Here is a 15,248-nt window from a genome sequence, read left to right as displayed (position 1 = left end):
TGGGCTGGGTTTTTTGTCTTGTATTCCTGCGCCTGGCTCGCAGTCATCATTTCACCGACATTCAGTGGTAGAGTTCTCTTATGTAACAGTTCCTGAAGTTTGATATTTTTCAGTTTGGCGAAACTATTAGGGCAAGGACATCGCGCCACCATTCGTTTCCGTGCCTTCCACGAGTGTCAGCGAGTGCGGTGCACCATCCGTCGTCCCTGAAAGTGCTGGAAGTGATTTTCACGCTCGCACGTAGGCAGGAAGGTTAAAAATTGCATGGAATAAAGTTTACAATATAAAGTGACGAAGCTTGAAACAAGGGTGCAGTTCTTTTTGAGTCCTTCCACACGGCTGCACTTCGGAGACCTATGAGTTAACCTCGGTGCTAAAGTTGTTGTAAAAAGGTAAAAAGAGTAACCGAAAATAGGCACCCCTGCTCGCGTTAGGGAGTTCCCGATGAAAAATGACCCTCGCGTGAATCTCAACGGCGCTTCAGAGATAGCGAGCGCACCGGTTCGCACGCATGAAGAGGGGGCACTGGCCCCTACAGCGCAGTCAGCCGTCATATTTGATGACTTTTCGGCTCTCTGTGGTTTCTAAATTTGCATTCATTTTGTTTTAGTCTAGTTCACTTTTTGAATTCGCTGCTTTTAAGACGCTTTTCAATCCATGCGAAATTTTTATTTCTGTCTGCAAAAAAGCTCGACCAAAATCGTTTTTTTTTGCGTTTTTATGAGCCAGGTGTCTGAATTTTGATTTTTTTGGAGAACAAAGAACTTAGCACGTTTTTTTTTCTTTTATGCATCTGAACTCTTGATTTTAAGGTTTGGGACTTCAAAAAGTCTGGTCATGGAAAAGTTTTGATATTTTGTTGTTTGCTAGCCAGCATCTGAAAAATGTCGAGAACGTAAAACGAAAAAGGTATCAATATTTCAGGCAAAATGTTTCAAATGCGAGGATCAACTTTTGTTTCGCTTTAGCGGCTGAGAATTTCTGTCACTAGAAAACGTTTACGGTCACAATTTCATTTACTAACTTTTCAGGATGGTAAAGGCTGTTTATTATTGGCACATACTTAGGAATTGTACTTAGAGCCACAATTATTCTCGTTATATTTTATAATTTTGCTGACCCAGTTTGAGCAAATAGAGAGCAGGTTCAGTAATTGCACGCAGAAAGAGTACACATTTCAGGGAACCGATAAACATACGATATCCACCATTGGAACACTTTTACCCTGTACACAATGCGTAGATCTAGGCGAATGTGTGGAACGGTGGGAGCGCCTATTTAAACAGTTTCCGCCTAGGTATGCAAAAGGCATAAAACGCAGTACAAGTACAGCAGAATAAGAAAGGCCTGTTGAAAACAAACAAATACCACGCGTTTTATGACTCAACATTGTTATGAGTAATCGGGAAGACGAGTGCCGCAAGAAATCTGGGCACATTAAAGTTTCTTTTATTAGGCATTACGCAGTACCGCTGTATATGAACTACTAAACGATTACTTTCAACATGTGCTTAGTTAGTAATAGGTTTAGAGATTAAGTGGACAGGGTTCGGCTTTTCCGCATCACGCAAACAAGTGCTCAAGCCGGGTGTGGGCTTTAAGAGAGTTTCAGCGCTCCGTAGGCTCTGTGTTGTACGTGGTTACCGTATCAACCGGGGCCCGTCTGGGCACTTGCGCATTCGTCGTAAAAGAGTGGATGAGTTCCGCGGGCAGGCGGTCGTCTTTCCCGTGCATTCGTCACGGTGGGGTGCGCCCTCAGGGGCCTTCCCGCGCGCGCAGGAACAGTCGGGTCCCGTTCAACACGGTAATTAAGCAAACAACAGAACAGATGTACTGCTAAAACTCTCTAATATCAATGAAATTATTTGATCTGTTTCTACTTAATAACTGCCGCTGGTCGTGATGGGGAACTTTTTAGAGGGAGGAGGGCTGTAGCGGTATGGCGCTGATGCCTCCGTCAAAACGGTTCATTTTGTTGCTTATCGAAAAAAAGTTTTAATTTTGACCGAGAGAAGTTGTTTGCCTGCACGAACATCCATATCCATTTCAGCCAACCATATTGTTTTAGGCACGGAAACTATGATGTAATTAGCGCTTTGGTTTTACATGTTTATTATGGTTTAATATGGTTATATTATTATTATCAAGTACGAATAAGCAAACAAGTGTGTGTAGAGTGTGAGAGGAGGAAGGGTTCGCGGCGATAGTTTTAGACAAAATTTTGAACGACCCAGCTCTAGAGTGTGCCCGTGAGCACAAATACCCCAACAATGTACAGACGCCGCCGAGCTAATCTTGTCTTTATGATTTTGCCATGGTTCTGGTATATAATATTGCGAAGGGTTTCTAGGCAGCTTTCGAAGATTGAAATAACTGGCTGCCGTTCTTGCCAGCTATCTGGGATGAGGTCATTTAGGATACATGAGCTTGGTGGTCTTGAATCGTAACGGATCACATCCCAAGATCCAGATGGAAAATGAAAGCAAAGGTCAAAGTAAGCTCTAAGCAATTGTGCAATTTATCGACACAAAAATTATTTTTTTTTCAAGGAATATCCGTCTCAACGCCCTACACTGGCTTGAACCTGCATTGATAGCAAATTCTTGCTACAGAATAAAAAAAGTAAAGCCGTTCTACTCAATGTGAAAGCTGTCGGAAGTTCGGAGCACCGGTTCGCCATAATGGGCTGTTGCGCTGTTATCCGCTCACTGCTACCGCCCATTGCAATTCACATTTCCCGCCTTGGCAGTGCTCGCGCGCCCCCCGTACCTGAAACTGCGCTGAAAGTGAAACACCGGGGCTTTTGTTCTTTTTGTGCTTGCTTTCCCCCCCCCCCCACCCCCCACGCGCCGGCGTTGCACTGGCGCCCAAGAAAGACTATCGTCTTTAAAAATCCCAAGCGCTGAATATATTAGGCTTATCATTTAGCTTAGCTTAGGTTAGCCTAAGGATTGGGATTTGCATATAGCAGAATGCAAGTGGTCTGCAGTGTTCGTTTCAAGTGTTGGAAGAAAAACTGGCGAAACGAGCCGGTGTTTGAAAGTGCGCTTTCGCAGATATCAAAGCTCTTTGAAACGGGCACCGTACTCGCATATAGCCATGTACTGCGAAGAGTGCACGTGCAAACCTAAACAATGTGACACGGCCATCGCTGCCAGGTGCGCGAAGCCGTCTACAAGAAAACCTATGGAAGCATTCAGCGTTGAGGTTGGCGAAAATGGCTCCGTCAGTCAGCCGTTTGTACTGATATTCGATGTCGAGGTTTCGTTTTTCAATTGGATTCAATTGCGTTATACGTGTTTTGTGAAAATTATATCTTTTCTGATCTGATTTAGCGCGCAGAGTAGTTTCATTAGATAGGGAGAATGTTTTGGGTATGGAAGAGGCTGATATTTCTTGCTTCGTTTTCAAAATAATATACCAACAAGGCCTACTGGCAGTTATTGTAAGCTTAAATTCAGTTGAGGTAGCGTCTGAGCAGCACTCGATATCTCATTACGCACTTGTGTTGTGCGTACAGTCAAGGTTTTCTGAAGCAAGCCTGATATAGTTACAAAGGCGGATTTTGCATCATATTCTTTCTCTAGATGGTCGAATTTTTCAATGGCTGCGTAATAATAATATAATTTCGACAATAAAACTTCGAGCCCAGCTACGAATGGTTCTCCAAACACGCTCCACTAATATGAAGGGAATATTTGTTTATCTGTAGTGATAAAAAGAAAATATTGGGAAGTTTCAAGAACACCTTACAGGAGTTCGAAGAAGTTCTCCAAACTTGTTTCACTAATTTATAATGTATTTTATAGGGTGTTTTTTTCTCAAAACACAAAGTGCATTTGACAAAGTTCTAAAAGGAAGAACTTCGCCATCACAAAAGCCTTTAGAATAACAAAGTAAAAAAAGCAAACGTTAGTCTTAAAGTCGAATTTTTGCGAGGCCTGAGATATTTTTCTTGCTCGCTTTGTTTTGGACATAATGTTTTATATACTCACAACATGAGAAATTTCAGAAAGATCAGAAATCAAATTGTTCGCCAAAAGTCAAATGAATGGCAGGAAAAATAAGCTGCGTTACGACCTCCTCTTCAGTGCTCTGCATACGCAACTTTCGTGTGTTGATGCATATTTGTGTTTCCAGCCTTTGAGATGACGTTAAGACTACACTACAAATACACATTGTCATTGATAAAATGATAACCTTGTTTTCCTGGGAAACTTGTTCACCCCCGAACTACACTGTAAACAAGATTTTCACAATGTATTATTCGCCTCATCCTGCATTTAAAATATCGCGGGAAACCTGCATGCAGTACTGACGTTGAAAATTACATCAGATAAACAACGTTCGTCCATCGAGCTGCCTATTACAGTCATCATGTGGAAATATTTACGCAACAGGTCTACGAGAGACTGGCTTGGGGTTTTAAGCCCAGCTTATTGGTGAACTGAGTAAACAGAATGAAATACTTCTGTTACCCGGAACAGTGTGGCCCACGTGAAGTGGAGAAGGCTGCCACGCGTACCCTGTTAGGTCGTATAAAAAACATGGTGCTCTCGCGACGAAAAGCGTGTTTTCGCTCCATAAATAAAATTGAATCAAAGGTCACCCTCTGTAGCACATAGACACAAAGGGCAAGCAGTTTTACGGGCCCTTACAGAAAAAAAATAATTTCGCCAATCCCCATACCACCCCAAGCTCATGCAAAATACAAATCCAATGGTCATAGGCGAGGAAATGCAAAAAAAAAATTCCCCCGCATTTACCCGAAGGGGAGTATGAGGAAGTGCAAAGCACGGGGTGATGCTATGAGGGGGAGTTTGTTGAAGTTTGGTGGCATTTTGCCCGTTAGTTACATTAACACGCCCTCGTGATCACGTTCGGCTTAACACGCCTCGTTTGTCCCTCTGCGGAAATCTTGGTGAATTAACGTGTATGTTCGAGAGGAGGAGCGCACCGCACCGCAGCGCACCGCAGCTGCGAAGCGCCGACCGGAGTGAAGGGAGAGGAGGCGCAGTCACGTGAGAGAATGCAGAACTAGCGGGTTTGTAGTATCACGTGTACACCACGCAGTTATCAAGCCGCTATAACGCCGCTGAGTCGCCAACGCACGCCGCTGACGACGTAGTTTGAATGCGTTAAAGATATATGGCGCGTTACTAACACTGATATCAACGTCGCGTCCGTGGCTTAGTCGGTAGAGCGTCGCGCTGCGGCCGCAAAGTCCGCAGATCGAAACCTGGCGCCGGATGCTGTTTTTTTTATATAGTGTAGTGGCCTGGCTGGCGCGCCGAGAGAGGGTGTTGCGAGCTGGAGAGTAGTAAAGGGGCTTTAGGATAGTAGGCGAGGGGGGAGAGGAGGCGCTATGCGAGCGCGACGATTCAGGCTCGCTTAAGAAGTGCATTCGCACTTATTCCTGGCCAATCTCCCACGTGGGTATGTGCCATGTCAGCGGCCAGGCAGCGCGCGCCAATCTCCCCCCGTTGCTAAGGAAGACGAAAAGCGCGCGCACCCGCAGCTGTTGCTATGCGGACGGCGGAAAATTCGGGGTCGCTTATAAAGTGCATTCGCACTTAAAAGTGGTGGATGCCACGCTTTGATTAAAATGAACTTCTATGAGTCACGTTTTTGATAGAATTATTGGGCTTGCTTAGTTACTGATATTTCAGAACTGTGAGCAGTGGAGAGCGGGTCGAGAAATAAGGCACGTAATGGGAAACGTTCAATCTCCATCCCCTGGAAACGAAGCCACCATCTCCAAGCATCCAAAACCCGATACACGCATGAAGTGGTTGTCCGGAATTTCACTGCCGGAAAGCGGACTTCTTCGACGATGATGATGATCGTGGGTGAAGTTAAAGATGCATTGGTACTCTTCGGCAACAAAAACGAGCACTTCGAGTAATTTTACGTTGTACAAGTAATGAAATAGTGAATATGCTTCAATTTTTGATTTACGTAGTGTCTATAATTTAGTGTCGTGTAACATCGCTCAACTCATGTTCCAAATTCTTTATCGAAAGTCAAATATAAACACAGTTTTCGAGCAACGTTCACATCGAACCACTGATACCATTCAACAACGCCTTCTGTTGCCTAAAATTAGTACCAACTATAGAACAAAACACACTAGAATTCACAGGAGCCACTTGCTAGAATAGTTTGAATGCCTAAACTCAGAACCTTGCTTCTTTTGTATTGTCTAACCCTGTCAAGCAACACATTCCGTCTGAAAATTGCATGTGAAGGCGTACTTTTTATTATTCGTTCTTATCCTTTTTTTGTTGCCGCCATTGCCAGTACCAAGTTGTTATAAAAGTGTAGCTATATTTGGTTGGGACCCTTTGATAACATTGTTGGGTAGCTGTGTACATTGTACGTGTATCGTTTTTGGTTTAAATAAAAACTTCAAACTCAACGCTCGAACATAAAAAAAGAACTCCAGGCTTTCTCTGGTAGAAAGCCATTGTCTTCAACGTCCAAAGTGAACGTCCAAAATACAAATGATTACGACCAAAACGCACTGCAAAATCTAACTTGCACAATGGGTTTTCTCAAACGCACATCAAAAGACGCAAGGAAAATTGAAAGCCCCTTCTTAAGAGATAGATAATGGGTGTCCCATGCACTAAAAGCGCGTACCGGTACTGCACTGGAAGCCACATTGCAATGTAGCGGTGATGGCTGATGACGACGAATCAAACGGCCAACTATATCAGTCCGTACTCACATAACAACGAACGAATCCTTCACGAGGTTGCAATTTCATTGGACTCGGTTCGCAGCGGAGGAAAGCTTCACGTTTCAACAAGCTTTGTCCTTAAACGAGGGGGCGTCTGATTTTGTGTTTAAAGCCTGCACATCAATAATTTAGTGCTTGAGGTAGCGTCTAAGCAGCACTCGATATCTCATTACGCACTTGTTCTTCTACCTAGCTGTCTTTTGCAGTCACCATGTGCAAATATTTATGCAACAGTTCTACGATAGACTAGCTTGAGGTTTTCAGCCCAGCCTATTCGTGAACCGAATAAACAGAATGAAATACTTCTGTTATTTATTTATTTATTTATTTATTTATTACAATACTCTCAGGGCCTCGAGGGCGTTGCAGAGAGGAGTGGGTCATACAAGTTTTTTAAAAAGAGTTTGATATGGCCGTCTTGAACAATGAAGCTTCAGTGATGCTGGCGATCGAAGCGGGCAGGTGGTTCCATTCCGTCGCAGTTTTCGGTACAAATGAATTGAAGCACAAGTTTGTACGGCAAGATGGCACTTCAACCTTGAATTTGTGGTCAATGCGTGAGGAAACATATGAAGGAACTGCAAAAAGGTCGCACTTGATGCCAGGGTTAGTAAAGTAAATTTCGTGAAAAAGGCACAACCGGGCTATTTTTCTTCTTACAGAAAGGTCAGGAAGATTTAAAGGAGTACTGACACCAAATTTTGATACCTAAAAAATGATATAATTGGCTTCAGTAGTTTGTACAGATGCCTCACAGAAATTTTTGCAGCGATCCGAGGCCGGAATCACATCTAAAATCGATTTTGATTGTCCAGGCCGTGAGCTTCCACAAATCGGCAGCACTAGCGCAATCGCTTTCGGCGTGACGAAACATTGGCCTACGTGTCTGGCCAGTTCAGGGTGACGTCATATAGTCGTTTTTAGAACCGGAAACGATATCCTGCGCTGCTGTTGTCGGTGGTATTCGTTTGGGCAGGAGACGTGGACGTAGCTGTGTGAGCAATGCTTGTAAACGTAGCGTGTTCGACGTCTTTGCTCTTCAGTTCGTTGCCGGCGCATGGTGTTCGGCACTGGTGCTGGAAACGGCGTGGTGCGCGATGTCGACGGGCACCGCGGCGACGCGGCGGTGCGCGTCGCCGAGCTCGCCCAAGTTGTGCTATGGCAAGCTCGCGGTATGCGAAGTACTGCTCGTGGAAGCCTGTCCGAGCAAATCGACGACGACGCCAAGATGCATTATTTTCCACGCGACGACATGCAGCGCTAAACGTGGACTTCGTGGAGGTCGTGCACGCCGGCGGCCGCAAGAACTGTCGCCCAAGCCAGCGGGCTCGGGGTTGCACGGGTCACCTTGGGTGTTGGGAACTTGGTATCGTGGCGACTATTTGATCGCTGGTATATGTACAACTGCGAATGACCATCCCTTACACAACTTTTCACCACACTATCATCCCCTTTTTCGCATATGAAGCTTTATTTTGGCAGTAATTTCCGTTTCTGCGATCGGTGACCAAGATATCTGCCGCGGCCTGTTTTGATTCTAGCGTGCAGGTGGCGCCATCTTTCGGCCGCTCGCCGCACCGTGGTGCCGACAGTGCTGGGTCGGAGCGCCGAACCTCCGCTGCCGGTCAGCGTAGGCTTACCATCGCGGCAAATATCTGAACGCCACTTTTAAATTCAGCGCTGATAACAACCCCTAGCACAATTTTCAACACACTAACATCTAGTTTCTCGCATGTAGAGCTTCTTTTCGTGATCAGATTGATTAGAAGAGTGGCGACAAGCTGTTGCTATCACGGTCTGCGCCGGTTCGAGCCGCAGTAATATTAAAAAACGGACGACGGCAAAGACATCGCCGGCCTAATCGCCTGGGCAAATAAAGTTGTTCTGTCTGTAGGGTGGCAGTGACTCATCCGAGTCTGAAGATGCAGACGACATGTCGACTGCGCGGGCGAGTCGCGGACCATGTGCAATCGTAGCAGACGATGCGGCGAACGCATGGAGGAAAGAAAAACGTCCCTGACGTCACGGGTGAGACCGTGACGTAAGGCTGCCCGCTTGCAGGCTGGCCTTCGAACGGCCATTTTCCCGCGCGGCGACCAAATTTGAAATTGGTTGCAATAAACGTGCTATAATTAATTCTGTGTTGGCAGCTGACGGCTTTCGGTTAGATTTTCGTAATTACTGGGCCAATAGGTGTTCTTTACAGCATAAAAACTGAAAGCGAGAAATTTCGTGTCAGTACTCCTTTAAATGCATTTTAATTGAAGATACACTGGACGTTCTAGAGTAGTTGCATACAATAAATCGTGCAGCACGGTTCTGAATGGATTCAACGGAGGTGGAAAGGAATAATAAATGCGGGTCCCAAATAGAAGAGGCGTATTCTAGTTTTGATCTGACAAGGGTTTTGTACAACAGTAGTTTTAAAGAAAGAGGGGCGAGAGAAAAGTTACGGCGCAGGAAGCCAAGCATGCGGTTAGCATTGCGGGTTACGTAATCAACATGCGTTTGCCACGAGAGGTTATTACTTATGTGTACACCAAGGTATTTGTACGTATTAACAGCGTCGAGAGAGCTTCGTGAATCACATAACACCCGGGGGTCAAAGGCCACCCGTCAAAGGATCCGCCCTTACGGGCTAACTCGTTCGAAACTAGAGGCCCGGTGGGGCCGAAGGGCGGAGTTTGCGGAGCCTTTCCCAAGCGTTCCGCCCCTGGAAAAGCCCGGGCACCGAAGGCCGGGGGGACGCTTGTACCCGATTAACGGTGTGTGTCCGGCGGTGGGTTTCGAACCTTGGCCACGTCCCGAAGCCGAGGCGGGTGCCCCAGATCACTAGGCCACGGCTACGGGAGAGAGCTATTTTTTAGTAGGTAAGGGTAGGGAATGCCGTTGTTGCGGTTAGGTGTAATTCTCATAGCTTTGCATTTACGCACATTCAGTGTCATTAACCAGTCATCACACCAAGAGGAAACGCTGTTTAGGTCACTTTGAAGTACTGAGCAGTCATTAGGATTACTTATTTCACGGTAAATTACACAATCATCTGCGAATAGTCGGATTGAGGAAGAGATGTTGTTAGGTAGATCGTGAATGTATATTAGGAAAAGAAGGGGACCTAACACAGCCTTGTGGTACACCAGAAGATACAGGGCATGCAGGTGAATTGTAGTTGTTTGTAGCAACGTACTGTGTTCGATTAAGCAGGAAGTTTTCAATCCATCTTAGTATGTTATAATCAATATTAAGTTTGCTTAATTTTAGTAATAGAAGACGGTGCGAAACGGTATCAAAGGCTTTTTGGAAGTCGAGAAAGATACAGTCAACGAAAGAACCGCGATCCGTGACGGAAAATAGGTCATTAGTAAACAGTAGGAGTTGGGTTTCACAGGAGTGATACTTCCTAAAGCCATGCTGATGTTTGTTGAAGTTATTAGATTCAAGAAACGTTACAAGATGGAAATAGATAACATGCTCCAAAAGTTTACAAGGGATACTAGTTAGGGTGATTGGTCGGTAGTTGGTGGGTTCTCTAGAGTTACCTTGCTTCGGTACTGGAGCCACTCTCCCCGCCTTTCAATCACCGGGTAGGATCGAACATTCCAGGGACTGAGTGAAGATTTTAGATAGTAATATTGATGAATACGTGGCAGCATGCTTCAAAAACTTCGATGTGATTCCATCGATACCAGGTGATGAGTATGATTTCAAGTTTTGAATGAGCTTTTCTATGCCCTCCCAATTGACAAAGACCGGGTCCATTGTAGGAAAGCACACAGCGCTAAAAGTTGGTGTACTGCAGTTAACGTCCTTCGAAAAAGATTGCAGGAAAACACTTTGCAATGCTATACAGCATTCATTGGCCGGCATAACATTTCCTCGGTCATCGCAAAGTGTGATTGCTTTTTCTTTGGATCCATTGATTATCTCCCAAAATTTACGCGGGTTAGTTTGAAGTAGCGAAGGAAGTGTGGTGGAAAAGAACAGATGTTTGGCCTTTTTCAAAGCTTGTTTATATTCCGCAACCGTAGTGTTATAAAGAGACCACCTTTCGCTATTGTTAGCTTTCAACGCCTTCCTGTACAACCTCTTTTTTTTATTGCGAAGCCTATTTAAAGCGGATGTAAACCACGGGGAGCGATAGGCACAACGGACGGTACGGAGAGGGACAAATCTATCTATAAGCGATATTACCTTATTTTTAAACATGATCCAGTTTTCATTGACGGAGCGTATAGAAAAACCGCGTAAATATGAATAAAGGAAAAGTGAAAGTTCATTATTAACAGAATTAAAGTCAGCCCTTTTGTAATCGCGTATGACCTTAGTACGGGGCGCGTGACGGCAAAGCTTAAAGTTCGCAGTATGCAGTGGTCGCTCAGTCCGGGTAGATGTTTGATTGGTGATATGCTATCAGGCGTGGTAGTTAGAATCAAATCTAAAAGACTGCAAGAAATTGAAGTAACACGTGTCGGATGTCGCACTATCTGGGTTAGATTAAAGTCGGCACAAATGTTAATAAATGTAGTGATTTCAGATGAGCGCGACACAGATAACGTTTGGTCGGAACCCCAACAAATATCAGCGAAGTTGAAATCACCAAGCAGAAAAATCTGGGACGCTGGATAGCTTACTTTTAGGTTGTTTAGAGCACCGTGCAGGGAATCACATAACGTAGCAGGAGAATTGGGTGGGCGATAGCACGCGCATACAATGACATCCTGATGATCAATTTTAAGTGCGAATGCACTTCTTAAGCGACCCTGAACCTGCGTCCACCGGCGATGTCCGCGCACGAGGAGATGGGCGCGCGAAGCCTGGCCGCTGACATGGCACATACCCACGTGGGGGATTGGCCAGGAATCTACTCGTCTTCCTTGGCAACGGGGGGAGATGGGCGCGCGCTGCCTGGCCGCTGACATGGCACATACCCACGTGGGGGATTGGCCAAGAATCGGGCGTGAGAAGGGCTAATGCACCTGCTTAAAGGAGTACTGACACGAAATTTCAAAGCTGAGATCCGCTCTAGCAATCAAGTACAACGACAACACAAATAGGTGTCTGTGAATAAATGCATCTTTCTTTCTTTGTAGTTGTGTGTGTGTGTGTGATCTCTCTTTCGCGAACAATACCGAACCGCGCAAATTCAACTCGTGCATTCGCACTTTCACATTCTTCCCCTCGGGGAAATGCGGGGAATTTTTAACACATGCGCGCACAAGTTCAAGGGAGCAAACTGTGGGTATAACATAAGATTGTATTTCATGTGAGACAGCTATCAAGACACCGCCACCCGTTCTTGATTGGCGGTCTGATCGGTAAAGTCGAAATTCCTTAGCACAGTGAAAAATTTCAGAGTCACGAATTTTACTCGATAACCATGTTTCGGTTAACACAACGATATCAGCATAGCAGTCATCGATAATTGAAGATAAATCGTCGCGTTTGTTAATTACACTACGGATGTTAGTAAAAAGGAAAGAAACTTCATTCTTAGCACAATGTTGGTTTTTAGACTGGGATTGCTATTGCGGGCTGCTGGCGTTACAAAGGGATGCTGGGGGGCGACTTAGGAACATCTGAGCCGGGATTCGAGTTCAGAGTTATCGGCTATTTCACAAATGCTATCCGTTTGGGCGCAGTACACGAAACATTTTTTGTTAATGAATAGTTTGTTGTAGCGGACGGTGTACTTCTGCCCACTTGCTTTGCCGTAATCACTTAGCTTTTTCCTGGAATTACGTGTAGCTTTGCAGAAGTTTTCGCTGATGCTTATTTTTGTGCATTTAAGTTTAGATTTCTTTGACAGGATGGCATCTCTGATTTTGAATGAGCAAAATTTTACTATTACTGGCCGGCATTTTTTGGGCACGTAGGCCCCTAATCTGTGGGCTCGCGAAATAGAGTCTTCGGGTATCACAGATTCAAGAGACGCAGATATTAGAGCGCGAACTTTCTCTTCAGATTCAGCCCAAGATTCCTCAGCTGTGTCCTCTAAACCGTAAAATATTAGATTGTCCCTTCGAGACCGGTCCTCAAAGTTGTCTAGGCGAGAACGAAGCTCGGCGGTTTCCACTCGAACAGTGTATGTGACCACTTGGTGTACTTGGACTTCTTGGTTCTCGTCCAGTAAATTTACCCGAGCTTCAACCACGGCCAGTCGAGAGTTAATATCCGAGACTGTTTTTTCTAACTTGGTTTGGCTCGACTTTACTTCATCTAATACTTTCTTAAGCTCATCGTGGCGGGAATCAACATGTGAAGTAATTGATTTAATAACAGTCCTTAGCTCATCAGACAGTGTGGTAACATCTGTGCCGTCAGTAGGCCCAGGGTTTTCCTCAACGTCGCCACACATTAGTAATAATTTAGCAACCCGAACACAATCAGCTGTCACAGACAACAATACGCTGGGGCTAGGAAGGAGCAGCAAGAATGCGTTATTTGAACGCTTACAGTTAAGAGATGGAGGAGTACCAACCTGTACAATAAAACAGAACGGCGTTAGGAGAGGCCGCATGGCTGCCGCGCCTTCCTGCCCACTGAGGCACCGCGTGGAAAGAAAGCTCTTTAAGTCCCCTGCGTGCAGTGGTGGCGCTGCTGTCGATGTTGCGTAGTTGTGAAGTGGCATCCAGCCGCGCATAGTGACGTAAGGCGATGACGCACCGCTTCCGGACGAGTTTTGGGCCACCGGTGTAGCATGCGCCAACGTGTCCAGTTCACTGACGGTGACTGGCAGCAGACCGGGCTGGTTCCGTGAAGCTTCCACGCTGGGGTAGCACGCTGACGGCGCAAGATTCACGTGTCTTGGGGAAAGCCACGTGCGTGGAACCACATCCGCGCATGTCGAGGTCAGCAGCATCTGGACAATAAAACAGAACGGCGTTAGGAGAGGCCGCATGGCTGCCGCTCCTTCCTGCCGCTCCTTCCTACCCGGAACAGTGTGGCCACGTAAAGTGGAGAGACTGTCACGCGTTTCCCTGTTAGGCCGTATAAAGACATGTCCGCAGCAATCATGTCCGCAGCAATCTGCATGGACATTTATATTTATAAAAGCTTCAAAGAACCTTGAAGGCTAAACTACAAATTTTACAAGCTATAGACATTTCCAAAAAAAATGAGGACACAGTCTTTTAGAGAGTTTGGTGCGTAAAATTCAGTAATTAATTACGTGATTTTATTGAAAGCGCATCTCCTTTTCACTTGCCCAGTCGAAAGTGATTAGGAAATCTTGCTGGGCACTAAAGCTTTAACTTTTCCAGAAGTATTTTTCGTAAGCATCGCTGGTGGCACAAGGTATATCTGTAGGATTAGTGAGTCTTGATTGACGTAAGCCTCCGCACCCACAAATAGATCTCGGTATGAATTGCTTGGAAGAATAACGTGTGACTGCGTCTTTGATGGTCAGTGTTATTAGTACCACCGTGTTAGTAGGTATCCAGCTATGGTAGATGACTTCCTTACTTATGGACGTGATTGGTCATAAAAAGGTTTCAGTACATTAGCCTTATATCGAGTCCTTTCTTATATAAAACCAGCCTTTAGACACCGCTTCGAAGACTTTTAATCGACCAAAAATTGGTCCCGAAAAACTCAATCCCTCGAAAAATGCCCGCAATTGACCATTAGTATATGCAAATGATGATAGTTATGGTGATGACATTATCTGCATCACTAAACCAACGTTTCTCTTTATGCCTGCAGTAATTTCTTCGGCTGGGTTAAATCCTGGCTTACAGCAACTGCAAACGTGTAATTGTAAAAACGCACCAGAAAAAGGCCTTCCGAGGTATTTGCTCTCGGAAATCCCTTGATTAACACCACAACGCTTGAACGCGAACTGTTTTGCATAACACGTTTCCTTCCCTATTAGGGCAGGAAAAAAAACTTTGTGGCTTTATTGATGCATCTCTTAGTTGCAGCCTACATATATGGACCTGGTGCTCCAAGACAGGCTGTCATACATAAGCCGAACACTTCCGGGTCCGCGAAAGCAATCCTTGCTTCCGACCCAAATTCGCGGACAGCAATTGGCGCCATCTGCCGCATGGGGTACGGAAACGGCCGTTTTCTTCATTGAGTTACTAGAAGCGGGCACAGGAAATGGCCTTACTCAGGAAGCTGGCCACTGGGGTTCTCATTACCGGCGTTAATAGGGTCTGTTCCAAACTACGTCTAAATAGCCGTGATTGCAGGTTCCTACACCGTTGAACGAACCTAACATTACGTGAAACATTTAGCTTCCGAGTAGCGCTGTCAGCAAAAGCTGGCTGCTGGCCTGCACAAGACACTCCTACAACTGATGGTTCCGGCCCTTTTCGCCGTACTTCATTGCGGTTTTCCGGAATAGTTGGCGAGATCGTAAAGTGTTCAGTGCCAACACTTGAGAAGAAATGGTGAGGCAGAAAGAATAAATATCGTTACATATAAGCGCTGTGCTTGTAGTGTTGACTTTTAAGCAAAACGTAGGATACGTTTACAGTTAATATATTTTAACGGAGTATATATT

At 45.3% G+C, this 15,248-nt stretch overlaps 2 protein-coding genes across 2 annotated transcripts in view; one reads left to right on the top strand and one right to left on the bottom strand.

The window, feature by feature from the left end:
* The window catches only part of LOC144151719 (glutamate receptor ionotropic, kainate 3-like), a 656,159-nt gene that overhangs the window by 79,932 nt on the left and 560,979 nt on the right, over positions 1-15,248 (top strand). The window lies entirely within an intron of this gene.
* LOC144153228 (uncharacterized) lies at positions 11,979-13,640 on the bottom strand. Its single transcript, XM_077684879.1, has one exon. The coding sequence runs from the start codon at positions 13,638-13,640 to the stop codon at positions 12,309-12,311; it is 1,332 nt and encodes a 443-aa protein (XP_077541005.1). The 3' UTR covers positions 11,979-12,308.

Source organism: Haemaphysalis longicornis, unplaced genomic scaffold, assembly GCF_048455015.1.
Source record: "Haemaphysalis longicornis isolate Haplotype H1 unplaced genomic scaffold, Haemaphysalis longicornis Haplotype H1 scaffold_9, whole genome shotgun sequence".
Taxonomy (NCBI): Eukaryota; Metazoa; Arthropoda; class Arachnida; order Ixodida; family Ixodidae; genus Haemaphysalis; species Haemaphysalis longicornis.
Note: the sequence above shows the minus strand (reverse complement) of the source record. Positions and strands in the feature narration are given on the sequence as shown.

Bases quoted from the DNA above. Each gene is read 5' to 3' on its own strand.
- LOC144153228 (XM_077684879.1), bottom strand. From the start codon at position 13,640: ATGCGGCCTCTCCTAACGCCGTTCTGTTTTATTGTCCAGATGCTGCTG.